General features: G+C 39.9%; 5 protein-coding genes across 8 annotated transcripts; 1 reads left to right on the plus strand and 4 right to left on the minus strand.

The window, feature by feature from the left end:
* Positions 1 to 1735: 1735 nt before the first annotated feature.
* safb (scaffold attachment factor B) lies at positions 1736 to 8626 on the minus strand. Of its 4 annotated transcripts, none has more exons than XM_087783741.1 (21): positions 8367 to 8626; positions 8046 to 8136; positions 7305 to 7369; positions 7072 to 7200; positions 6950 to 7009; positions 6842 to 6881; positions 5753 to 6137; positions 5436 to 5476; positions 5265 to 5374; positions 5038 to 5187; positions 4889 to 4950; positions 4686 to 4726; positions 4520 to 4599; positions 4296 to 4438; positions 4098 to 4197; positions 3702 to 3895; positions 3185 to 3344; positions 3012 to 3085; positions 2545 to 2597; positions 2402 to 2456; positions 1736 to 2318 (listed from the first exon to the last, which is right to left on the minus strand). In XM_087783741.1, the coding sequence occupies exons 1-21, from the start codon at positions 8517 to 8519 to the stop codon at positions 2201 to 2203; spliced, it is 2304 nt and encodes a 767-aa protein (XP_087639867.1). In that variant the 5' UTR covers positions 8520 to 8626; the 3' UTR covers positions 1736 to 2200. The 4 variants fall into 4 exon arrangements, 2 of the variants coding, with proteins under 2 accessions (XP_087639867.1, XP_087639866.1); XM_087783740.1 differs by having other exon boundaries at positions 1736 to 2321; positions 8367 to 8625; XR_015710512.1 differs by having other exon boundaries at positions 2270 to 2321; positions 2545 to 2592; positions 8367 to 8625.
* Positions 8627 to 10428: 1802 nt separating this feature from the next.
* Positions 10429 to 17528, minus strand: malt2 (MALT paracaspase 2). Its single transcript, XM_087782671.1, has 17 exons — positions 17383 to 17528; positions 17136 to 17302; positions 16145 to 16279; positions 15897 to 16046; positions 15653 to 15822; positions 15449 to 15545; positions 14705 to 14755; positions 13886 to 13969; positions 13613 to 13816; positions 13368 to 13545; positions 13223 to 13297; positions 13008 to 13135; positions 12176 to 12325; positions 12046 to 12100; positions 11283 to 11385; positions 10809 to 10946; positions 10429 to 10717 (listed from the first exon to the last, which is right to left on the minus strand). Exons 1-17 carry the CDS (start codon positions 17517 to 17519, stop codon positions 10547 to 10549), a joined length of 2193 nt encoding a protein of 730 aa, XP_087638797.1. The 5' UTR covers positions 17520 to 17528; the 3' UTR covers positions 10429 to 10546.
* A 610-nt stretch (positions 17529 to 18138) lies between these two features.
* On the minus strand, positions 18139 to 20916 carry mrpl54 (mitochondrial ribosomal protein L54). The gene is made up of 3 exons (XM_087782674.1): positions 20729 to 20916; positions 20485 to 20641; positions 18139 to 18508 (listed from the first exon to the last, which is right to left on the minus strand). Exons 1-3 carry the CDS (start codon positions 20853 to 20855, stop codon positions 18376 to 18378), a joined length of 417 nt encoding a protein of 138 aa, XP_087638800.1. The 5' UTR covers positions 20856 to 20916; the 3' UTR covers positions 18139 to 18375.
* A 585-nt stretch (positions 20917 to 21501) lies between these two features.
* Positions 21502 to 23538, plus strand: fam32a (family with sequence similarity 32 member A). The gene is made up of 4 exons (XM_087782677.1): positions 21502 to 21608; positions 22349 to 22493; positions 23241 to 23294; positions 23364 to 23538. The coding sequence occupies exons 1-4, from the start codon at positions 21535 to 21537 to the stop codon at positions 23430 to 23432; spliced, it is 342 nt and encodes a 113-aa protein (XP_087638803.1). The 5' UTR covers positions 21502 to 21534; the 3' UTR covers positions 23433 to 23538.
* A 96-nt stretch (positions 23539 to 23634) lies between these two features.
* Positions 23635 to 25423, minus strand: fh (fumarate hydratase). Its single transcript, XM_087783742.1, has one exon. The coding sequence runs from the start codon at positions 25382 to 25384 to the stop codon at positions 23891 to 23893; it is 1494 nt and encodes a 497-aa protein (XP_087639868.1). The 5' UTR covers positions 25385 to 25423; the 3' UTR covers positions 23635 to 23890.
* Between the last annotated feature and the right edge of the window lie 856 nt (positions 25424 to 26279).

Genomic DNA, 26279 nt, shown 5'->3' on the forward strand with positions numbered 1-26279 from the left:
TTTATTATAAGATTAAAAGTTGTATTTTATGGCGACCAAATTCCTAAACAGGACCTTTGTTTGCATTGAGACCTGGAGGCTCTTTTTCGACTTCCTCTTACGTGTTCTTTGTCACTTCCATTTATTTAAAGGAATTCAATACATGTTTGACGGACGGATCTCATTTGGAATTCTCATTCACCTCCGATTAACATGAGACAGTCATTGAATCTGTAAGAAACTACAACAAAAGCTAAGCTAAGCTAACTAGCGTGACGGCGTGTGGCCGATATTTGAGTAAGTAAGTAAGTAAGTAAGTAATTTTTATTTGTATTGCGCTTTTCCAGACCAGGGTCACAAAGCGCTTAAACAATCAAAACAATATTCAATAAAGTATATATTTTAAAGATCAAGATAAAACTGACAAGACAACAGGAGTTCCAGAAAATCAAGGAAAAGCCTGAACAAATAGAAAAGTCTTAAGATGTTTCTTGAAGGAGTCAGTAGACTTTGACACTTGAGCTTTATTTTAGTAATATTTAAGAGATAAAAGTCTTCGTCGTTCTATTTTAAAATAGTTTTTGTAAATAACTTTGAAGACGACACACTTTTCCGAGCCATTTCCTTCCCTCAATAGATGAGCCTTGACTGATGGATAGTATCTCACAGAGGCTTCACCAGGAACATGTGATAAAACACTGCAGGAGAAAACAAAACTCCTCAGATCTCGCCTCCCTGCCGGCGGAGATGTTTCTCCATCGGGGCTCCAGGGACCTCGAGCTGTGGTGGAAGCACTGAAGGGCCTCAGAGAGGTCGTGCTGCGAGATCTAATGTGAATTCCAGCATGTTTGTGGAGGTCCGGCCCTCGTCACCTGCTGCTCCGGCCACACCGTCCCGAGACCCTCGTGACGTCAGACAGGAACCTCACACGAGCGTGCAGAGAGAAAACATCTGGGCACATCTGAGAAAATAGACATTTGGTACTTGATGTTTCACAGCCATTTTTCACCCAGTTTGCACTGATTTATCCAAGGTCGTCGCTCACCGGTGGGTCTGGGCTTTATTGACACAAGGGCTGTTCACGGTTGAGAGAATTGAAAGTTACTTTAAACAAATAAAAGCAGCTTATAACAGCCCCAGTCACGTGTGAATGGATTTACTCATCAGTGACGCTCACCTTTACCGAGATTTCATTTGTGGGTCCATTACGCCCCCTGCTGGACGTATGGTGGTGGACGCGGATGAAGAGAAGTTGGATAAGTAATTGGATAAGTAATTCTTTTCATTTTCTAAGTAGCCCAAGGTATTTGGCGTTCATCTATTTTCAAAGAAATTACCATCATACGTCACTAAAATGTAAATGTTTAGAGATAAATTCGTAGTATTTTCGACAGAACGAAATGTTTAGCATCGTTAGCTTATTAGCCGTTAAAATGCTAATTGTACCGGAAAACACTTGTACACGTAATATACATGAGGTAAAATACATTTTACTTATTTGTTGATGTATTTATAAGTCCTTTTTACTCTTGAAAGGTTACATTGAAGAATGGAAATATGAGCTATAAAAACTCAAATTGTCCAATATTAACATTCTTTATTATTAATCTTGTTCATGCTTCAACTTAAGACTTTATAAATGTTACTAGAAGATACCAAAAGTCAACTGTAAACGTTATACCCATTTGAAATATAGTTTAATTGACGTGAACCTAATCCAGCATTCGAAATTCAATTTTTACCAACGGATCCATCATTTGATAACATCGTCATTTATTAACACTCCATGTGCACATAAGTCAACTACAGCCACTACAGTCAAGTTTAAGGTGTGATTCTCTCCAAAGGTTTCGCTCATTTGAACCATTAAATAGAAGGTGAATAATGAACAGCATATGCTGCAAAAACAATGTAACATGAAGACTCCAGGAGTGAACGATTGCAGGTCCATAAGGCTGGCGTCACTTAAATATACTGAATATGTTGCATCGCTGATAAAAATGTCCCAATCCTTCACACAAAAGGTCTTATTGAGGCGAGGAGAATGTTTCACACACACAAAAAGCAAGTTCAAAAGTGACAAAATATCTAGTAAAAATGGTTAATGACAATGTGGGACAGTTCAGGCATTTGTCCTCATGTAAAACAAGGTAAAAAAAAAAAGAAAGAAAAAAGTTCTATTTTGCGTCAAATCAAAACAGTCCCAGCACTAGGAGGCGAACTAGTAACGTCGACCGAAGGCGCCGCTCTGCATCCCGCTGCCTTGAATCAGCTGGTTCTGTCTGTTGAGCGCTCCGGATAAAGTCTGAGACGTTCCGCTGTTCATGTAGTTGCCTCGGCTGCTGCAAGTAAAAACGGTGAGAAGATGAGTGACGGTCGAGAGAGAGAGACGCGGGTCAGACGTGTAGACAAACTTACTCACCCCGTCATCCCGCCACGACTGACGTGACTCTGCCCGGGTATGCCACCATCTCTACCTGAAAGTCATCAACCAGATCAGACGCATCAGCAACGACGACGTCATCAGAGCAACACCCACTACATCATCCTAACTATCCAACTTACTCTGCCAGGTTCTGTCTCCATCAATCTTCCTGTCCCAGTCTCTACCTCCTTCCCTAGCGTGAAAGAAATCATCAATGATTGAATGTTCAGGCAACAAACTACTTAAATTATTAAAATAGTGGTGGCGAATATTACATTTTTAATATTTGGCTCAAATTAGTTTGAGCTCGTCATAAACTAAATCACATAAGGCCAAAAATCCTTTAGCGGTCGTGGGCCTAACAAATTGTAAATTCAGCATCAAGTACGAGTTTAATTGCGATGTTATCCTTTTGATTTTGAGTGTTGTCCGCCAACAAACACTCACCAAGGAACTTCAACATCAGTTTTACTTGTATTAGAAGTTTCTGTTTCTCACTCATCTTAAAACATTAGCATCTTTATAGTTCACCGTTTTAACATGAACATGAATCTTATTTGATAACGATCCTACATCTATTTGATGTGTAAACTTTGATCATACACACCGTGGGTTCAAGCGTTTGTCAAAACCTCCGCTCCAGGAATCTCTGCCGTGTCGTTCAGATCGGTCTGAGAAATGCTGCAGGTAAACAAAACAACAAATGTATTTAATCAGGACAGTTTCAGAAATACATGGTTATTTTAGAATTAACCAGTGTGGACAGTAAATGTTCCTTACAGAACTATCTCGGCTGCTGTCCCGTCTGTCCATCATCACGTCGTCTTGGAAACGCCCTCGGTCTCGATGGTCAAAGTCTTGATAACGATCCTGTCGATTAAAGTCCGAGCGACCATATCGGTCGTCCAGATTCATGCGCTTGTCTGGCCAGTCGTCTTTTCTGAGGAAATTCAAACAAACAAGAACATTAAATGGAAACAATAACAAGACATTTTGATCAAGGACTCGATTCATTTTCTTTCTAGTGGCTCCTAAAGCCTGTGACAGTGAACAGCCCGAGTGAGAACCAGACTCTTGTTTTGTAAAAAGTAAAACTGAGGCCTTAATTCGTTTTCAGCCAAACATTTCTGCATACATCAGCCAATTCAAAATCAGTGTGTAAATGTCTGTCCTAAAAGTTTGTTAAAGGTTCCTGCAGTATTTTGAAGAAGCTCAGAAATGGTGAACATTGATATTACACTGCGAGGTGAAGGGCCCGATTAGTCTCTTCCGTCCACCAATCATGTGGATTCATTACCTGCCGTCCATGTCGTAAGGTCTCTTCAGAGAGCGTCCCTGTTCAAAGCGCAGTTGCTCCTGCTGGCGTCGCAGCTCGTCGCGCTCCCTCATGATACGTTCCTGTTCGCGTCGCCGCTCGTATTCGATACGCATCCTCTCTCGCTCCAGGAACTGACGCTCCATGCGGTCTGCGTCGAGCCGCTCCTTCTCCAGCTGTGAAGAAAAACAGACACTAGTTCATATCCATTATAAAGAATTATATTTATTTTAATTAACTATATAGCACCATGTGGATCACAGTTGCCAAAAATGTACATTTAAGTTTACAAGTAAGCTGGAAATAAAGTATTAAATCTAAATTTCTGTTATTCATTTTACGACCGCAGGGACAATGACACACTGAGAACATTCGTACCTCCAGCCAGTTCCTTTTCTTCATCAGGTGGTTGCGCTCCTCTCTCTCTCTGAAGATTCTAATACGATCACGCTCACGATCCGGTCGGTGGTCACGATCACTATAGAAAGGCAAAAGTTAATGATCACTTATCACCACAACAAATACCGACTTGTGTAGAAGAAGTAGTTGACATGTGACGACATGATGGACTCTTACGTGTATCTCCGCCTCTCCACCTCTCGGACTTCTCGCTCTCTCTGTCTCTGCCTCTCTCTCTCCCGCTGCTCTTTGATCTGGTCAAACGTCAGGATCTCCTTCTTGTCCTTGCTGGCGGACCTGCGGTCACGACTCTTGGAGCTCTGAAGACAAACGAGGGTCAGAGTCTGAAAAACCTCTTCCGTGAGATTTAGTCACTATTTTTCTTCTCCACAATAACTTACTCGTTCTTTGCTTTTGGCTTTCACACTGATGACCGGCTCTCCTTTGGACTTGTCCATAACCACAGTCCGCTCATTTGCCCCTGGTTCAAAAATATACATTTAGTCTTATAGTCACGATAGAACACGTCCACCTGGAACAAAAAACGAATATATAGCTCCGTCTCACCTTTGCCATCAGCCCCCTCTCCTTCAGCCTTTCCATCCACCCTTTAAAAACATACAATTATGGAATATTAACAGGATTTATGTTAGGAACAGGATTAATTTTTTCCAAAATAAGTTACTTTTTTTATTATTATTAATCATTTTAATGTTATAGTTTAGGAGAAAACATTGATCTAGAATTTTTTTCCTCAATGGTTCACCTACTTTGCGTCAGCTGAGTTTTTGATTGGGTCTGCAGGCTTTTTCCCTGCTGGCTCATTTTTCGCCTGAATGTCAAATAAAGAACAAGATAAGAATTTAATCAGTAATCTTAAGAATGAAATATTTGGCAAAGTGATTTGGCACAAACGTACCCGTTCCACAGAAATCATCTTGCCGTGTAGTTCAGTCCTGTGAAGGTCACTGATGCACTTGGTGGCTGCATCTGTGGAGGACATGGTGACGAAGCCGTAGCAGCGAGCACCGGGGCTCTTGGCGTTTGTGACCACCTTGGCACCGACCACCTGTCGGATGGAGGTAAAAAAGTAAGAATATGGTAACCACTCTTTGGTTTGTTATCCAACCAGCCTATGGCGCTCACCTTGCCATATTTACTGAAAAGAGTCTTCAGATCAGTCGCTCTTGTTGTGGAAGACAATCCACTGACCCAGAGATTCCTGCCACTGTTTGCTGCAGAAGTACCTTCAGCCGCTAAAAACAGAATTCATGAATGATTTGTCCACTTTGGCAAAGTAAAAATATACACGCTCACCCTTGCCTTCTTTGGATTCAGCCTTGCCCTCCTCCTCAGCGCTAGAATAAAAGAGAAAACGTGTCAACTCATCGCACAATGGTCTTCACCTGGACACAGAAGTCGACACCTTCATATATTGAAGTGCGATTACTTAGGAGAATAAATGTAATTAAACCAAATGATTTCCATTACCTAACAGAGCAGGTAAGGGATGAGAACGGAAAAAGATGACCTGAATGTTTTTACCTCGGAAAGAGGATCCAATTTTATGGCACAAAGGAGCCAATACAACAGAGATAGCCATTTTGGATTCAAGTAGACAGAAAGCAACAAACCTCTTTTTCTGATCATCGCCCTCTACAGAGGACTCTTTCACCGCTGAATCCGGAGCAGCCTTGTCTTCCATCTTCTCGTCTTCCTCCCCTTTCTTAGACCCCATTTCAGAATCAACCATTACACCCCCTTCGCCCTGTTCGCTTACACTAACAGACTGCGAGCATTTTTCTTCAGTGTCTATTGTCTCTTCTGGGGTTTTCTCAGTATTCTCATCTTCTTTGCTGTCAGACTCCATAACATCTTGGACGCTCGGGACATTCCCAGGTGCAGTGGTGGCTTGGTCCTCAATGGTGGTTTGGTCTTCAAGGCTCGTCTCAGGGTTCGGGTGAGGTTCTTCTTCTTTAAGCGGCTCAGATAAACAAGACCCGGCTACTTTGACATTTTCTACGGATTTAACAGGAATAGAATGGCACAGAGTTTAATCACTTCTGAAACACAGCAATGGCAAAGGAGGTACTGGATGCCTGGATTACGAACGTCATCACCGCTGGCGAGTGCTTTTAGATCAAGTCTATTTATCAAGGAAGAAGACCAAAATAAGAGACTGGAATAGGACTCAAAGGCTGGAGGAGAACCAGTCAACAACTAGAGGGACAGTCCGTTCTCAGGTGATAAAACATTCAGTCTGTTCACCTGGTCCAAAGAAAGTTCAAAGCTGAAGATGTACATAATCAGCAGGGCAGCGGAGGAGGCTTGGGTAGTCCACTTCTTCTTTCTTCTATTGTCCATTGGTTGGATGAAAACATCACTCCAGGGTCCCAAGGTTTCATATCAAGCCATGTGCCATTGTCTCTAAAAAGTCCAATCCTGGTAGTCTTCGTTCTTGATCTTCAAGGGGCAACCTAAAAACACTGTCCAACCTCCCAACCAACATTCAATTGCTGCCCAAGTGTTTCAAAATGGTAACCGTGAATCTACAGAAGCATTGGTAACTGTGCCCAAATATTTGAACTCAAACTGGTTATCCAAATGTACACACCGGGACAGCAATTGCCTTTGAGCCTCCAGTCTCTCTACCCTTCTATAATTTAAGTGATTGCCGTTAGCTAGACCAAAAACCTTGAACTTATAGAAGTGTTCTACTGTACCTGTTTCATCTCCATCCTCTGAATTTCGATCATCTGGAGCCTAAAAACAGATTCATGCGTGAAAAATCTACTTTCAAGTCCAACACGAATATAACAAATTAAACGTACCATTTCAGCCAATGAAAATGTCTCGTCTTCCATTTTGTTGTCCATTTTAAGTTCATCCAACTGTAACAAGAAACATTGTTAAATCTCAACTATTTTTGCGAAAGCAAATCTAAAAATATTACCTTTTCAGATTCAAACAGAGCGTCATCTGGCCCACTAGACTCAAGCAGATCATCTTCATTGTCATCAGCCAACATGGCATTCTCGTTCTCCGTCTCATCCAGAACACTCATGTCGAGGATATCCATTTCCTGCACAGTGTCAATTAGGACATTAACAAAATTCTTTGCAAAAAATATCAATTAAGAATAACTGGGTTTGCTATTTTCACAAAAAAAAGAAGATAAAAGCTTACATGTCCATCACGAGAATCTTCCTCAACGGCAGCATCTTCTGGTTCATCATTCTCTTGCTTTGTATCTGAAGCAAACATTCACACTTAACATTAATCACATCAACTTTTAAACTTTGAGATTAAGGGTTAGGGTCAGGATGATAAGTACTGATCAAAATATACAAAGAAAGTGGTTTTCTGCATAAAATTAAAGTGGTGGTCAACACTTCATGATGGAACCTTATTTAGGCTTCTTTAAAAGGATAGTTCTCATTTCTACTCATCCTCACGTTGACTAAGGGTTGGGATTTTTTCCAGAGTAATCCGTTTTTTTGTGGATTTATAAGTAAGTAAGTAAGTAATTTTTATTTATATAGCACTTTTCCAGACCAGGGTCAGAAAGCGCTTAAACCATCAAACAATCAATAAGGTATAAGCAAACATTCATGTCCATTTTATTGTTATCAAACCTTTTTCGACATGAGGGTGAGTAGACCGAGTAAAATTAGAATTTTGGGTCAACCATCACTTTTATAGATACTTAAATTGTATGCTATGCTTTCATGGTTATTTATAAACTGCAAAGTGTTTTCTTCTGAACCCTGACCTCCCCATTAACCAAATCAAAGATGGCAACACCAATATACACTGACAGGCAAAATGTGTTTTAACATGATTTAAAGAGAACTGGTTCTGTTTAGATGTAATTTAAAAAAACTGGTTCCACTAGAAACGTGAAAGCGTTAAGTCTACATCATTTACCTTTGATAGCACGCTTGGACGTAGCTTTCTTTGGAGTACAATCCTGGTAAATTATTATTTCTTCTGGATTCCCTCCTTCTTCTTCGACCGCCTGCATTGAAAAAATGTTATGGTAAAAGAGCAGCAGACACGTGTATTTTAAATAATTATAGTATCATGTATGTTTTGCTGAGCACTTCCGCTAACGGTTAGCATCGCTTGAATCGTGCACAGGAACCAACAACAATCGCACTATTTCAAACGCATTCGTTTAGGAAGAGATGTTGGCTGAATGTTCTTAATGTATATCATCCTATAGTTAACAAAAGCTCGGTTAATAACCTTTTTAAGTCGTTCCGCCAACACGTTCTTGACGCCAGTGGTGTCCAAGTTCCGTTTCTTCAACTCGGCCTTCAAGTCAATGACTCTCAGTTCCGACAACTTCTTCACCTCGGCACCTTCTGGAAGCCCCGTCTCTCCAGATGGGTCGGCCATCGTTGTGTGGATCAGAAGTGCACGCAGAGGTGAAACTATGTATCGAGAATTCAGCCACACTGAGCGGCGTCGCTAGCTAGCAGGGAAGACAGTAAAATGGCCGCCACACTCGGGCGCTCGCAGGGTGGAGGTTCTGCGCCTGCGCAGTGGTCACACTCGCGATGCCTTCGTTTTAAAGTCAAAACTTGATATTTCAATTTAACATTTTTAACTTGTGTTTTATACAAAAGTTTTACGAGGACTTTGTGTCGTCTCGTCTGCTTTGTCCATTTTTATTATATATATATCTAAAAAAAATATACATCAACCATCTAGACCATTTAAGTTGGCAAATAAGTTAATGGTGTTTCTAAAGTTAAGACAATATTAACCGTAGGGTGAACATTTTAAATCTAAAAATATAAGAAACTACTATGTGGAATATAATTGTCACAAACATTTTAGGGGTTTTCATGTGTCAGGGTCAGTGTTTGTATGAGCTTCTAACTCAGATAAATGCATATTCTGAATTACCAAAGAAAGAAACTTAACCAGGGCCCTTTGAGCTGAAAATACTTACATGTTGTACCAGACAGGGTACGAGAGAGCACGCGTATTGGTATAAGAGGTATAAGGTAAGGTAAGGTAAGGTAAAACTTTATTGATTAAATTGACTAAATTGTTTTTTTTCCAATTGCCAGCAATTTTTCATAAACAATAAAAAACAATACATAAAAAATAAAATAAGAAGAAGAACATAAAGAGAAAGAACAAGATGACACAATCTAAGTCTAAAGATAAAGATAAAGAACATAGATCAAAGAAAAACAACAAAGTCAAAGGATACAAAGACTAACATAGAACAGAACATCCAGATACTTTCACTCCACTCCTGCCCCCGAACTCAGAATTGTACAATTTAATAGCCCGAGGAATGAATGAGTCCCTGAGTCTATTTGTTTTGCACCTGGGTAGGAGCATTTGTGCACTCATTCTGCTTCTCTGCTCACTGATGACAGTGTTCAGAGGATGACTGTCATCATCCATGATGGACAGTAGTTTGTTCAATGATCTCCTCTCAGCAACTGTCACCAGTGAGTCCAGCTTCATTCCAACCACAGAGCCAGCCCTCCTGATCAATCTGTCCAACCTGTTGACACTCCTCTTGGACACATTTCCACCCCAACACACCACAGCATAGAACAGGACACTGGCCACCACAGACTGGTAGAACATGCAGAGGAGCTTCTTGCAGATGTTAAATGATCGAAGCCTCCTCAGAAAGTACAGTCTACTCTGAACCTTCTTATATACATGGTCTGTGTTGCAGGACCAGTTTACTGTCCAGCCACACGCCGAGGTACTTATAGTTGTCAACTATCTCCACCTCGTCGCCTCTGATGGACACTGGACGTGGCTTTGTCCTGGACCTCCCGAAGTCCAAGACCAGCTCCTTGGTCTTTGGGGTGTTCAGCTGCAAGTGGTTCCTCTTACTCCAGTCCACAAAGTCACTTAACAGACTCGTATTTCACCTTACTTAAAAAAAAAGGAAAATTTCATGTAGAAACTAACAATTTCATTGTTTGATTTATATCCATGAGTCATTACTAGTTTCTAAATATGACTGGAGGGCTTTTGTTTTAGTACTCTTGTCATTTTTGTAAGTATTTATTGCCCCTCATTTTGTCCAAGTGAATATAAAAATAATATTTGGAAAAAAAGTGCTCTTATATAAGATTTCTTAAAAATAGAATCAACAAAACACACAATAACGTAATAATGTTATTACACTTAGGTTTTTGTTTGTTTGTCTTTGCTAAACTCCTCTCTCTTCTACAGACACAAACACACACACACAAAAGTAAGTGTTAAAAATACGAGATCAAGATTTATGGAGCATTTTATTAAAATAAACATTCCTGAAATAATAACAAGTTTTGATAATCAAGCACTTTGGACATCGACAGTCAACTGAGTAAAACCATAGCATGGTTTGATGTCATGATTGTACACAACGGTAAAATAAAAGTTTCATCATTTTCAGATTCTCAAACATTGACAGGATCCAAAGAGGATCCAGACACGCATGTTGGTCGAGACTCGTGGAGGTACAGTTTAGAAACGAGCGGCTTTCCAACAGACACTATTTTTCTTTCTTCAACCTCCTCATCGATGTTCGAGTACGTGTAATGAAGACAGATGGTGAACGTTAGCTCTCTCTGTACGGACAAATAAAACAGTATTGAGTAAAAAAAAAAAAAATCGAAGTGGATTAAATGAAGAAGGTACAGATCATTACACAAACTTGACCTCCAGTCTCTGCAGTTGTTGAACGCGTGTGTATAGAACTGGAACATCATGAGATGGAAGGTTTTCCTTGATCAACAACAAACTGCCGGCTTCAATCAAAGTTTCCTGATTAGATTTCTTCAAGTCAACACCCACGTCCTGCCAATGTTGCATGAAACATCACATTTTAGGACTGAACGGACCTTGAGCAAGAGAAACTGTTTCAACTAGAAAAATTACTTTCAATCTAAAAATATCAGAGCAGTAACTGATTATCTTGGATGAAGAAACAAAGGGAAAATGTTCTTAAGATCCATCTGAACACACAAACATCTTGAATGCCACATTGTACTCATCAAATCATTTTTATAAATGATGAAAAATGCATTGATTAGACAAATAGGGAAACGTATTGTGCAAAATGAAGAAAAGTAAAATCACAACAGGGATCTAAAGGTGCATCTCGGCAGAGGTCTTCACTCTCTCTTTACTTACCTCTGGGAAATCAGTCAGCTGCGCAGAGCAGGAAAGAATTTCTTCAGGTTGATCCAGTATTCGCGTGTAAATGACCATTAGGTTTGAGAACTCTGCTGCAAATCTTTAGGAAGACAATATATAGTGACAGCTCAGAAATTATATAACAAATACAAACATATCCAACTGTGATAAGATATTTTTAAATCTGTCTATCCTACTGACCTTCATTAACAAACACACATTTTCTCACAGGAAACGTTATAAACGTCTTAAAATTTCTCTAATAATCTGTAATTGAAGTCTAAGCTCATAAAATGTCAATAAAAGATTTGAAATATTTTACTCCTATATGATGCCAGTTGTTTATCGTATTATGATCATCTTGGAAATGCCATTTTTTTATTTTGGTAAAAAAAACAACAACCGCTGTTTAAACCTTCGTGTTATTGCTGGGTCAAGGTGACCCGGAGGTCCCAAAAAACAAGACAAGGGATACCACAAACACATTTGTTTTCGGGCCTCTGGGTCACCTTGTCTAAGACACAACACAGGGGTTAAACAAAAGTAACTTCATGTCAAAATTTGCCAGAAATAAGGTATCATTTCAGCCTGACTGTAAATGTGGTAAAAGGTTAAAATTCTTTAAAAGAGCTTGAAATTGTTTCAGACTATCAGTCAATAAATAAACTCATTAAATATATATTGTTCCATATCTTTCTTTTTATGTTGTATTTAGTATTATAACCATAGCAACGTAAAATCAATTAAAATGGATACAAACCCGAGCTGAATCTTCACACCACAGTCAAACTCAATGAACTGGCTCTTCGGCAGAACTAAGAGAAAATTGATATAATCAATTTATTATCATTTTTTTATACTTCACAGAGTTCTTAAAGTCACATATTTACCATGAGACGAAGCCCACTGCAGGTTGCGGGCAGAATACGCAGCAGAACAATCCTCTGAGTTTATCGGGTCTGTGAGGGAACGTCGCTCAGACAGGTTACTGCGAAGCTCCAACGCCTGCCGCCCTCGAGTGAGACGACAACCACCCATGTCTGCCCGAGAGAAGTTCATGTTTTTGTTAATAACATGATGATTTAATGCTGTCGTCACAATAATTATACATATGATGTTCTCAAATAATATTATCTGCTAAGATAGGAATTTCACTATTTTATCAGTAGGATAAATATATAGGAAATATGAACTGTATGTGATTAAATAACCCTTGTTTTATCTCAGGGTCACGTTGACCTGAAAATAAATGTGTTTGTGGTATCCCTTGTGTTGTCTCTGGGTAAAGGTGAACGATCACCACTGCATATGTATTTTTGGAAGCAAGGGAGGTCGTTCCCTTTGATCCAGAGACAACACATGAATACCTAAAACATATTTGTTTTCAGGCCTTCGGGTCACTTTGACCCTGAGATAACACAAGGGATAAATTACATTGATATTATATCTTGTTTTTTCACAGACCAGTTGAATCACACCTGAACAAGATGGAGTCTAATTTTATATATTTATACTAAAAAATAATCTACTTTTATTGTAGTGAAGCACCAAAGGCATCATTTTTGTTAATTAATTAAAAAAAGTAAAGATTTATATTAAATGGAAACATGCTTTATGTTATTCAAACCAATTAAAAAAAATGCTTTGACACATTTATATAAATAGACATTATTATTATTATTATTATTATTTTTTGATTCCTCCATGTGTGACTCTACATACCCTCAGCAACCTTGTCCAGCATGACTGTGACTTTCTCATCCTCACAAACATGTCGTTTGAGGAAGTTGATGAAAATACCATTGGACACATCTTCTCTCTTCACCTCGTAGGCTTCTGCATCCACACAGCTGATCGCCGGCAGATACCAACAAGTCCATGAACACAAAGTACATCAGCTTATTTATTTTCCTACACCATCAACCCTGGCTACTTACGTTGCGAAGCCGAAAACTATATTGGATGTGACCTTCCGGAGTCCAGGCTGGACTAGAGCTATGTCGAAAGGATTCCTTGAAAATACACAAAAAATGAATTCAACGACTTAAATATCACAAAGAAAATGCATTTTTTTCCCCAAACCTCTTGCGGCACATATCGAGCAGGAAAACATTGAGGCCAGTATTTTTCTCCTGCATTCGAGTCAAAACCTTCTGGACGCACAGACAGTGTTGAGAGGTGAAGTGAGCAGGAGCATCAACGGGGACCATGAAGCTGTTACCAAAGTTCTCATAACCATGACCAGCAAAGTATAGCAAGCCTGCAAAAGAACAAAGATTAAAACTACTGATATATTCGTTAGACAATGTCAGCAAATAAAAACACACCGTAGACTCCCTTGTCCAGAAGCAGCAGGAACTCGGTCACGGCGCTGTGCATCTCCTGCAAGTTAAGGTCCAGCAGAGAGACCACCTTGAAGTCCATCTGTCTCAGGAGGTTGGTCAGCTCGTGCACGTCAGTCATCGGGGCGCACAACTGAGGCAGTTGCACATAGTTCATGTTGCCCACCAGAAGCGCCACTTTATCTGTGGCTGTAAAAATAACGAAGTAATAAATATGACACAGCTCAACACTTTATAATATTTTATTGTTTAACATACCATAAAATGTTTTGGACTCAGGTGAAGCATTGTCAGTTAGTTTCAGAGGTTCTGTTCCTCTTGATCGTTTTCCTTCTCCTGCGCCTTTATTGCCATGAAAAAGAAAATCAGAATTTTGTTCATTTTCAAAATGTTTAAAAAATAAGCTTTTAGTTCCACTTTTGATTATGTTGCCTACAGTCGTATATAATCATCAATATTTACTTATTTACTTATTAGTGCATGTATTAGACCTTTTATATGATACTTGATTTGGAAGTGTTTTTGTGCATATTTATTTGATATGTCAAGTTAATAAATCGAGTACACGTTTGATGATCATGGTACGGATACACAAATATAGTTTTCTCACCATTCAGCAACAATAATAACGCAATAGTCCAGTGCAAAAAACAATAGGTGCATATATTAGTGGGCTTTGAAAGGAAAGTCTTTTTTTTTTTAAATCAGCCAATGACGATGAGCCGATGATGTGTCAATCACACTTTTTGAACATGACAAACATTAAACTGAACAAACAGTTCTCAAACACCCAGGCTTTATTCACAAAACTTTTATTTTATTTAGAATTGCCCATTTGGAGATCATTCAATTCATTATATTATAAGGCGTATATTTTATAAACTAGGCGGATTTAACATTTGGTAGAGTAGGATAATAACTTTGACCTTAAAAAATGTTGCTGGACACAAAAGTATTATCTTGAGTAAAATGCACCAAAACATGAAGTATATTGATGTAAACAATGGAATAGTGAGAGATATAACCGTTTCTCTCCGAGATTAGAGGTTGTGTTGTAGAGATTTAATAAAGTCGTACCTGGACCACGATCAAGTTCATCCCAGGAGGCATCAGTGACCAGACTGGGCCCTCGATTTGAAAAAGAAAATGGATGTTAAAACATCACACTGTGAATGTGAGCACACAGTCAATTCTAGTGTTTTTATTCATTTGTTAACAAACTAACAAACCAAATACTGGTAAGTTCACAACTAAACATTCTTTTTTTGGATAGAAACATATTCTTGGTTAATCTTAATCTAAAGTTATATGAAAGATGTTTTGATGCTTTCGTAATTACAGTATCTTTGACATATATGTTTTTATCTGACATTGATTCCTTTGTATGTTAACACAAATGTTCTGTACTTGTAGCATGTGAAGTCTTGGTTTTTAATGACATTCAGTCATTGTTTAGACAAACAAGATAATAAAAAAGAAAATCAGAAATAAAACACAACAAAAACATTTTATCTACACGTGTGTGTCTACCCATATTTGTTGGCTCTAACGTTAATGTCAATGTGACTTTTTTTTAAATTTTTATTAAATTATAGTTATCTATTTATATTTATATTATAATTTAAATTGATTATCTTTTTTTTATTGTTCAACTTTCAATTCAAATTCAGTTTTTTTCAACACATGGCCTTAAGTTTTTGTTTAGTTTTATATTTACTTGTCGAGGAAACTATTAAGATAAAAATGTAATTCCAACAACATACGTCAACAAGCAGCACGAAAAAAAACAGCAGACATTAAAAATGAATTTTTCTCTCTCACCGACAAAAACAGTGGTCGTGTCGCTCCACATCTTGTGGTACAGGTTGAAGACCTTACACCTGTACTGACCTCTGTGGGCTGTTGTCACGCATGGGATCTGGAAACGACAGCAGAACTTCATTTACACAAGTCATCAGAAGACTGGTTGACGAGTGCAGAAGGTTGAGGAGGAGGAGGAGGAGGAGGAGGAGGTGTGAGACTGACGTGGAGAGAAGGCGTCTTGTGCTGTGGCAGGGCGACACTGTCGTGGTACCACTTGTATTGAGGAGGAGGGTTCGCCACTGCTCTGCATTCGAGGGTCAGAGAATCACCCTCGGTCACTGAGGTGGAGCCACGCTGGTGCAGGAAACACAGACCGCTCGCTGAGGCTGGAAGGAGGAGCAGAAGATGAGAGGATGAGGACGGAGGTGGAGGAAGAGTCTCGGGGTTAGTACAGGTCATGGTCACGACGTGCCTGTGCTGGAGTCTGCAGACTGAAGCAATCGAACATGAGCCCACTGAGAGAAGACGCAGTCGTCTCCATGACTGACGCGACAGATGTAGTGACCCTGGTGGGACTTGTTCACAGAGCCCAGAACCAGTTCAGGTTTGGTCCCACCTTCAGTCGTGACCTACGATTGGTTCATTAAAATATATATATTTTTTAATGGTCACAATACGTTTACGTGTTATTAGATGAACAGGCTTCTTCATCACTGACCTCTTCTCTGCTTCTGAACCACTGGTAAGTGAGTCCAGGAGGTCCAGAGGCCCTGCAGGTCAGAACCACATCGACCCCCTCGGTCACCTGCTGGGACTGAGGCTCTTCTGTGATCGTGATCGACTCCATCACTGAAACAACAAAGACCAACATGAATCCAGACTCTCCTTCCCCTGGTTCACTTAATGGATCCATCATTTTCACGGTCTTAAGAAGCCCCAGGCAGGACAATGAAAATATAATTCCAAAAGAGACCTGATTTTCACTTAAAGATATCAGCAAAACAAGTTATCTCCTCGACAATATTATGGTCTGTAATAGTTCTGTATAAGTATCCAGATTTTTAAACAAATAATAAAACCGAAGGAGTACATTCTTCAGAATAACCTCTCTGGTGTCAATGATGTAAGAATATAAATAATATCCAAACAAAAAGAAAACAGCTAGAGGTAACATATTATTCAAAGTTTGGTTGTTCCTCAAAAATAATGTCTCTTATATTGCAAGAAATACAAATAATGCTTTAGCACTGAGTTCAAAAAAAGAGAAGTAAGTATTTATTAACTTTTTTATTCTTTTTCTTTTCTTTTGGTAAAATAGTTATTGCACATAGTGACAATTAAAACAATCTTAAACAAAAGGCCATTAAATCGTAGGTACATAAGTCATGTGACTAGTATAAATGCTGTTACTAAATAAAGAAAAAAGCCTGGAGAGTGCGTGTCTGCAACTGCAGTTGCAACAAAGTTCTCTATAACAACCGTGTAAAATAAAAGGGATTTCGAGTCAAAATCGAGAAAACTGTGCTTTACTTATTAAGCTAGTTAGTAAATTGTAGTATTTCGCAATAACTTTTTCTCTAACCACGTCGGGTCCGAGGCTCCATAGAGTTTAGACCACGACCTTTGACACACAGGAAATGCTACGATCTTAACTGATATGAACGAATGATGATGTGATTCAACATGAGATTTTCATCGTTCTCACGTTCACGGCTGATGAGAGTCACGGCCTCGTGATGGTCGATCTTCCTCAGGCAGGTCAGCAGAAACATCAGCGAGCAGGAGCGTTCAGCCAGCAGGGTCAAGAGGGCTCGACCAGGGCTACCTTCTGGACTCAGCGTCAGCAGAGAGCAGCTGGTCAGCTCACACTCGCTGTTCACAAAACTGTGTATTTAAAAAACCTGACTCTATAAGTGACTGTTTATAGATCAAGTGGTGCCTTCAGGTCTCACCTAAAATGGAACTTCGGATCCTCTGACGCAGCACAAGCCAGTTGCCTCCATCCACAGGTGGACTGGTCCAACAACAGAGAAAGTTTGTCCAGAACTTTTTTGTTCAAACATAAAATATTCATGTTGCGAGCGTCCATCGTCGTGTATGGAGACCAGAGCTGGCGTGTGTACATGAACACAACACAGCGTAAACCGTTTTGAGGAAGCTTGAACTGTAACAATCTACTGGAAATGTTTATCTTCTTACACACAAGAGGGAAATACTTCTGCTGCCTGTTTTAAAAAACACATGCGGCTCTTTATGTATTCGTTTCAGTTCCTCGTCCACTTGTTCATTCACCCGCCCGAGTTCCTCAGAAAGGACTGATAGAACATTTTCTTTACGTTTTAGTTCCACTGTGGCAGTGTATGAGAACTCCCATTAGATTTGAATTGCATGTTTAAAAAAGATTTTTACAAAAAGACATACTTTTAGAGAAGAAAAACATCAAACAGACCCAAAATAGACAAAAAATAATGAGTCCTTCACAGAAATTCACTTATACCTGATTTATCTTAGGGGTTTTGACTTGATAAAATGAAGAAGCAGCACTAGATAAAGATATTCCTGAATGATATTTGGACTCATAAGTGACAACAACACTGCAGACAGTTGAAAAACAGGACAATAATCTCTCAAGTTATACAATAGAAAAGTGATTACATGGTTAAAACTTTGACTAATAATACGACAATGTCTGAAGAGATGAAACAGTCTTTGAGAAAAAAACTATTTTATTTTTCAGAATGTGGAAACAAAAGAGAAAAGTCAACACAATAAACATGATTTTTTACAAAATGATGAACATTGTGGCAAGAAAAAAAGTATCTGAAGGTCCTTAACACACCTTCTGTTCATTCATAATCCACATGGAAGAACACCAGCATTTTACAGCACATTTTCAATATCCTGTGGTGTGATTTGAAAGTCTGTTTATTTTGAAATCTGAAGATCTAGAACTTCTTTCCTTTGCTGAGTTTGTTGGAGCGCCAAATGTTCTCTTTTCTCAGACGTGTCCAGTATTCCTTCGTTTCTGGATCCAGTTCATTCAGCTGTTTGACGTCCCCGAGATTTAACTGAAACAACCTGTGAGAACATTATTAGAGAAATATGAGCAAATGTTTTTTGTTTAACAATTTATTCATTGACGTATGATGTAAAAGAGAGAGTGACAGAAGTGGTGATAACAGTAATAAATATAGTAAAGTAAAGTAAAATAAAGGTTATTTGTAAAGCACCTTTCTAGACCAGGGTAACAACGTGCTTTAACAATCAAAAACAATACACAGTTACAAATGTCTTGAGATGTTTCTTGAAGGAGTCAGTAGATCATCAAACACAGAGCGAGAGGAAGATCGTTCCAAAGCTTAGGAGCAACAGTCTGGAAGGATTTCTCTCCTCTGGTCCTGAAGTGTGTTCAGGAACCATCAGTAGATTCTGATCCACAGACCTCAGAGCCCGAGCTGGGGGGTAAGGCTCGATCAGATCACTGATGTAATGAGGAGCCTGACCATGAATAGCCATGAATAAAGAACCAGTATTTTGATTGATCCTGAAAGAAAATCGCAGCCACTGAACAGTTTTAAGGATCGGGGAAATGTGAGTTCTTCTACTAGAGCAGCTCAAAATTCTCGCTGCAGAGTTTTGTATCAACTGCAGGCGAGACAGATCCTTCTTGTTAAGACCTGAAAATAAACAGCTACAATAGTCCAATCAAGAAGACACGACCGCGTAGATTATAAACTCCAGAAACATAATCAATATCAATCTCATTAGGATTTGACAATAAGAACTAAAAAATGTCATTAAAAGGGGGTGAAAAAGTGTATTCTTTTAACATTATTTGTGACTCCATCTTGTCAAACTCAAGATCAGGAAATGTCCTGATTGTTATCGTTGGTTGATTAATGGACTGATGATGAAATTCTTTAGAATATCCTACAAATCTTTTGGGCTTTAAGAAGGTTGTGGAAGAAACGGCACACCAAATGTGCATGACACAGTACAAGCAGTACTATAACTTTATGTATAACTAAGGGCTTGTATTCATTGGAATTTATGATATGGGTACCGACACCTGTACATTCACTTTTACATCGGTTCCTGAATGATCATTCTTTTTAAACCCATTTGATCAGTTTTAACAAAAATAAAATGGACTTTACACACAGTAGAATTTTTCAGCTTAGGTAAATTTCCTCTCCAAGCAGTTTCCCTTTGGAAACAAATAATTAATGAATACTTTCAATGGCAAAGGGACATTTGCAAACAAGTGACAAATGAATCTGATGTTCGCTGCCTTTGTCACTCATTTTGTCTTCAGAAAAATCCACACATTCCAGTTTCTTTCAGGATCAACTTTAAAATTCTGGTTCTTACTTTCAGATCTATTCATGGTCAGACTCCTCTTTACATCACTGATCTGGTCCAGCCTTACACCCCAGCTCGGGCTCTGAGGTCTGTGGATCAGAATCTACTGATGGTTCGTGAACCCGGTTCAGGACCAGAGGAGAGAAATCCTTCCAGACTGTTGCTCCTAAGCTTTAGAACAATCTTCCTCTCCCTCTGTGTTTGATGATCTACTGACTCCTTCAAGAAACATCTTAAGGTGTTTTTATTTGTTCAGGCTTTTCCTTGATTTTTTGGAACTCCTGTTGTCAAGTTTTATCTTGACCTTTTAAGTATACACTTTATTGAATATTGTTTTGATTGTTTAAGCGCTTTGTGACCCTGGTCTGGAAAAGCACTATACAAATAAAAATTAATACTAACATTATAAAATTTGATCACGCATGGGTACTGATAGACAAAGCATGTTATGATACACGAATAAATCCCAGATTTACCAAATGACTTTGTGGCAAAATCATGAACGCATACAAATGCATACAATACAATATTCACCAGGCTTTTATGCACAGATTCACTTTTACAAACCCCCAACAAACAAGAAGAAAATAGTTCCTGAACTACCATGACTTACTTCATTCCCTGTGAAAATGTTCGTTTATCAATAACAGATTACTTTAACATAAGCAAATTTATTTATTTATTAAACTTACCACTCGGGGTACTCCTCCACAGGCTTGAGTGGAGGGTCCTCTCCTACTTTGTAGATGTTGACCCCTACAGCATGAGTGGTCAACCTGACTGGATCTTTACACACATCTGGACCTTTCAGCTGCTCCTTCGCCATACCTTTGCCTTTACCTTTAGGTACTGCGGGGGTCAGGGGTTAAAAATGACGCCAGTAACAGCTGTGTTATACACATGTGTAACTGAAAAAATAAACGCTTCTTTTCTCACCAAATTTCTTAGCAGCTCCACGAGTCTGGGTCACGTTCAGCCGATTCCCGCAGTGAAGTAACGTCGCAGCTTCCGCTGTGACATGTTTTGTTAGAGTTGCAGCCCGGAATAAACAGTATAAAGACATTTTAGTTCAATTAAACAGGTGCAGGTTTAGGTGTGCTAAGCTTTGACATTCATGACTTCTTCTGTAAGAGACCATGTGAAGACAATGGTCGTGACTGCCCCTGCTGGACGGGAGGACTCACACATAGTACTAGACACGTTTTTGCATTTATTATCGGGCTTTGAAAAAAACAAAAAACAAAAACAAAACAAAAAACAACTTTAGGTTGCAACTCATTTCAAATCTAATTTAAATTCTTGGCATTAAAATAAGGGGTATTTATTATTATTTTGTATTTTATTATAAAGTATTTGGTTAGCCATGAATTATAACCATCGACATTCGTTAATTTACATGTATTTATTCAAAGCATCTTACAATGATAATTAAAATCATGTTTCTTCCAAGTTTTAAATCTCTATAGTTCGTCTCGGTGCTTTGGAAAAAACAAATCTGATTCGTGTATCTGAAATAATGTGTACTGTAATTATTATTATTATTTGATTTTCATGTTTATAAAAAAAATGAATATGAAAAAAGAATGTGATCTGGTTGTTCAATAAATACAACATGAAGCGATGATGTTGATCTGTACTCACATGTACTGCATTCTCTCATATGGCCACTAGCAGCAGTATTGAGTCGCTGCATTTATTAGACATATCAGAAGAAGACGAAGCTCGAACTAAGTCTCTGGAAAATGTCTGCGTACGACGGTGTTCAGAAAAGTGCTCTCAAAATTAAAGGTGTTGGGTCGCTGTCCTCTGGGAAAAAGTGAGTTTACTCGTTACTGTCTTCAAAGTGTGTCTCAAAATCCTTGACGAGAGAACGGATTATGATTTTTAAACGGCATCAATCGGTCGGCTAACCATGCTAGCAGGAATGCTAAAAAACAATAACATACGATTTTGCTATTGTCGCTAAACAAGTATTTAATGTTCTACATCTACTTGTTTACGTTACATGAACACGACAAGCATGGTTTTCTAATCCTGCTAACCCCGAGCAGTGTTTGGAAAATACTTTGAAATGGTATTTAAATGCTGTTTAGCTTAGCAGTAGCTCGAACACATCTCAGCCCCTTTTGCCAATTTGAAGCACCGAAAAACGTACATGTAATGGAAGTAATTTGCTGTGAAACTATGTAGTTGTACCAATTGATTTTTTGTTAACTTGACGTTCAACTAAAACTGAATCTAGTGGTCAATACAATGATACAAGCTAACTTATGCAATTGCAATTACCTCTTACCAACTCTGTTAAAAATATATAAAAGGAGACCAAAAAGAAGTCTAATTGCTAAATTAATTCCAGACCAGTTTTGGTGGGTACTGAGTGACATTTCTAGACTAATCTTCAACCTAATGGCAGAAAAGGAACCTAAATATTGTAGGCCATGGTATTTGTAATAGGTTGGGAGATACAATTCTCTGTGTTGACATTATTAACTGGATGAATCATGCTACTCAAGTTCATTATAATTCAATTTTTTTTTTGCAATTTCTCTTGCACAGGAAGAAGAAGAAGGACAAGGAAAGCAAACATCGTATGGAACAGGTCGCAAATCATCAGAGTGATGAGGAGGTGAAGACCAAGAAACCGTACACGGACAAAAGGACACCTGCACAAATCGCCTTTGATAAGATGCAGGAGAAGAGGGTATGTTTTGTTTTTTTCTATCTTGACCATGTTTCATTACTGAAATGTGTTATATTTTCCAGTGATATATTTATGTAATATATTTTAGAATGCATTTGAATTACTCATAAGAAGCTCTGTGACATTGGCCACCAAAATTCGGTCGAATTGTTGGCGACCAATTTCACATTACCTGTGAATGGATCATTTTTAATTTGAGAAACTTTATTATAAACTTCTGGTTTTGTTTCGTAAAGGGATGAAATATTCATCTATAACAAAGTCAACGCAATATTGTCCACATAAAATTGGATTTTCTCTAAATGGTCCCGCTCTTATGTCAAAGCAACAACAGAGTTCTACAGCTCATCTGTCCAAGGCAACACTTGTTTATTAATGTAATTGAAGACACTATCATTAGCTTACACCAACATACAGTAGATGAAATGACCATATTTAACTGGAGTTTAGAATAAGATGGAACAGTGGAGCTTATTTGAAAACCCCCCTTTGGAAATACTACTCAATCACTGCTAGCAGATGATTAACTAAATTGCTTCTCTGTACTTTAAACCGTTTTATCTTCCAAAAGTACAAAGTTATAAGGTTGTGTAGCAAGTACTTTCTAATGTTCAATTTCTTAATGATAGTGTTTACTTTAGATTCATTTATCCATATTGATCAACTTTCATGCTTCCATCCCTTTTCTGTCATAAAACAATTGTATTTTATCGTTTGTGGAGTCTGATCTAAATCTCTGTTTTGCAGCAAATGGAGAGGATTCTGAACAAAGCGTCAAAGACGCATAAACACAGAGTTGAGGCAAGTGGTGTCGATCCTTTGACTTTGCTAAAGAAATGTAATTTAAAGGTTGTTTTTTTGTGTTTGCAGGATTTCAATCGACACTTGGACAACTTGACTGAGCATTACGATATTCCCAAAGTCAGCTGGACCAAGTGAAGAGAAAAATACTTATGTTTTTATTTACCTTTTCAAATTTGTTTTCTTCCTTAAATGCATGTTACTCCTAATTTTATGTATTTACAAATAAACTTGTGAAATGTGATTTCTAAGTCTCTAATATTTTTAACTTTACGTCTGAAGTTGGAAGTAAAACAACAATCATTTTCTATAACAGCGGAAAAAGATCGGAGTCTGAACATTTCTTTTAGAATGAATATAGATTTAATTCAATTGCACAACATGGTTCTCTTGGTGTGACATGATCAGAAGGAAAAATGATGGCAAAACCCTGAACCCATGATTTTAATATGACAGACTATAAATGAAGTAACATTTACGTCTCCGTTTCCATAATTATCTCTCAAAAGATGGGCGAGTCTTTGGCGGGACCATTCAGTTGTCGTTGGAGAATCTCACTCCAAGTCCTTTTCAAATAAACTGAAGTGTTCTCTGGTTTACTTCGGCCCCAGCATCTCACTGGGCTTCACCCACTGGTCGAACTGCTCCTCCGTCAGGTAGCCCAGCTCCACGGCCACGGCCTTCAGCGTCGAGCCCTTCTTGTGAGCGGTCTTGGCGATGGCGGCCGCTTTGTCGTAGCCGATGTGCGGGTTCAAGGCGGTCACCAGCATCAGGGACTCGTTCATCAGCTTGTTGATCCTCTCCCTGTTGGCCTGGATGCCGACCACGCAGTTGTTGGTGAAGGACACGGAGGCGTCGCCCAGCAGGCGTGCCGAGTTCAGCACGTTCTTCACCATCATGGGCTTGAAGACGTTGAGCTCGAAGTGTCCGTTGCTCCCGCCGATGGTGACCGCCACGTGGTTGCCCATCACCTGAGCCGCCACCATGGTCATGGCCTCGCACTGCGTCGGGTTCACCTTCCCCGGCATGATGCTGCTGCCCGGCTCGTTCTCCGGCAGGATCAGCTCTCCCAGACCGGAGCGGGGTCCGGAGCCCAGGAAGCGGATGTCGTTGGCGATCTTCATCATGCTGACGGCGACCGTGTTCAGAGCGCCGCTCAGCTCCACCAGGGCGTCGTGGGCCGCCAGCGCTTCGAACTTATTGGGGGCGGTGATGAAGGGGAGCCCCGTGAGGGAGGCCACGGTGGACGCCACTTTCTCGGCGAACCCGATACGGGTGTTGAGCCCGGTCCCGACCGCCGTGCCTCCGGCCGCCAGCTCGTACACCCGGGGCATGGCCGCCCTGATCCTCTCCATGCTGTATTTGACCTGCTGGACGTAGGCGCTGAACTCCTGCCCGAGCGACAGCGGGACGGCGTCCTGGGTGTGAGTCCGCCCGATCTTGATGATGTCCTGGAACTCCAGGGACTTGGCGGCCAGGGCGTCGTGCAGGGTCTGCAGGCCCGGCAGCAGGACCTGGTGCACCTCGGTGGCGGCGGCGATGTGCATGGCGGTGGGGAAGGTGTCGTTGGAGCTCTGGCTCTTGTTGACGTGGTCGTTGGGGTGGACCGGGTCTTTGGAGCCCAGCTGACCCCCGAGGATCTCGATCGCCCTGTTGCTGATCACCTCGTTCACGTTCATGTTGGTCTGGGTCCCGGAGCCGGTCTGCCAGACCACCAGAGGGAAGTGGTCGTCCAGTTTTCCAGCTGACACCTCGTCCGCCGCCTGACAGATGGCCTTGGCTATCTTAGGGTCCAGGCCGAACTCCTGGTTCACTTCGGCGGCGGCTTTCTTCAGGATCCCGAAGGCCTTGATCACCTGGAGCGGCATTCTCTCCGTGGGCCCCCCAATCTTGAAGTTCATGGTGGATCTCACCGTCTGGGCGCCGTAGTACTTGTCCGCGGGGACCTTCAGCTCACCGAAGGTGTCGCGTTCGAGCCGGAACTCCTGCGAGCTGGACATCCTGGACGAGCCGAGACACGGTCTGGAGTTGTTCAGTAATGTCACGCGGGTGCAGTTGAGCTGCTGGACGCGTCTCAAAGAGCGAAACATGGTTGCACATTAGAGGTGAATCCGGGGGGAGGTCAGCGCACACGCCTGCGTTCAACGCGTCATTGGGTGTTGTAAAACTGATTGACCAATGACAGAGCAGAACGGGCGGGACTTCCGGTGCGGTCGGCGAATCAGTGTGCAGGAAATCGGTTGCCGTGTCTAGAATTGTAAAGCGTTTCATAACAGAAAATGCCACATCCGGATTACCATGAAAGTGGATCTTCATTGTAAAATAAAATACCTTTTAAAATTATTCAAAGGACAAATAACGTGTTGATTTAAGTGTCTTTTAAATAGATCTTCGACCTCTAGTAAAGCGCTATACAAATAAGAATTACTTACTTACTTACTTACTTACTCTATTGTACTCAGCAGAATGTGTCTGTTTGTACAAAACTGCTGTGATTGGTCAAACATTGTTTTTTATCATCAATCCTAGAATTTTCAGTCTCCAAGGGACTCCATGTATAAACAAAGCAGGGCATGATTACAGCTGGCTGGATGGGGAGTGAAGTCATTATTACATACTGTAATTCACCCAGAATTCTTTTTAAAGTAATAAGTTAAAAACATGGTCATGATGAGGGACTTACTGCATCTTGTAGAGGAAGACTTCAACATTTGAAACATGGCAGTGATTCAGGAGAGTTGGAGTTTTAGTTGCCCTTCAACATTTTGTCACAGATCATACCATAGCCATATCGATCCTTTCAACCATGTCTGCATTCTCTCCTTTGCTCTCACAATTAATCACTATATAATCCACAAACATCATCGTTTTCCTTTTTCCATTTACCTCAACAGCGCCGACCAAAGCTATTATGGGGTTGGACTAAAGTTGGTTTAATGAGCTTGTGCAAAATATCTCTAGTTTGCATTATTTAAATAAAACAAC

Source organism: Callionymus lyra, chromosome 2 (genome assembly GCF_982586985.1).
Source record: "Callionymus lyra chromosome 2, fCalLyr1.hap1.1, whole genome shotgun sequence".
NCBI lineage: Eukaryota > Metazoa > Chordata > Actinopteri > Syngnathiformes > Callionymidae > Callionymus > Callionymus lyra.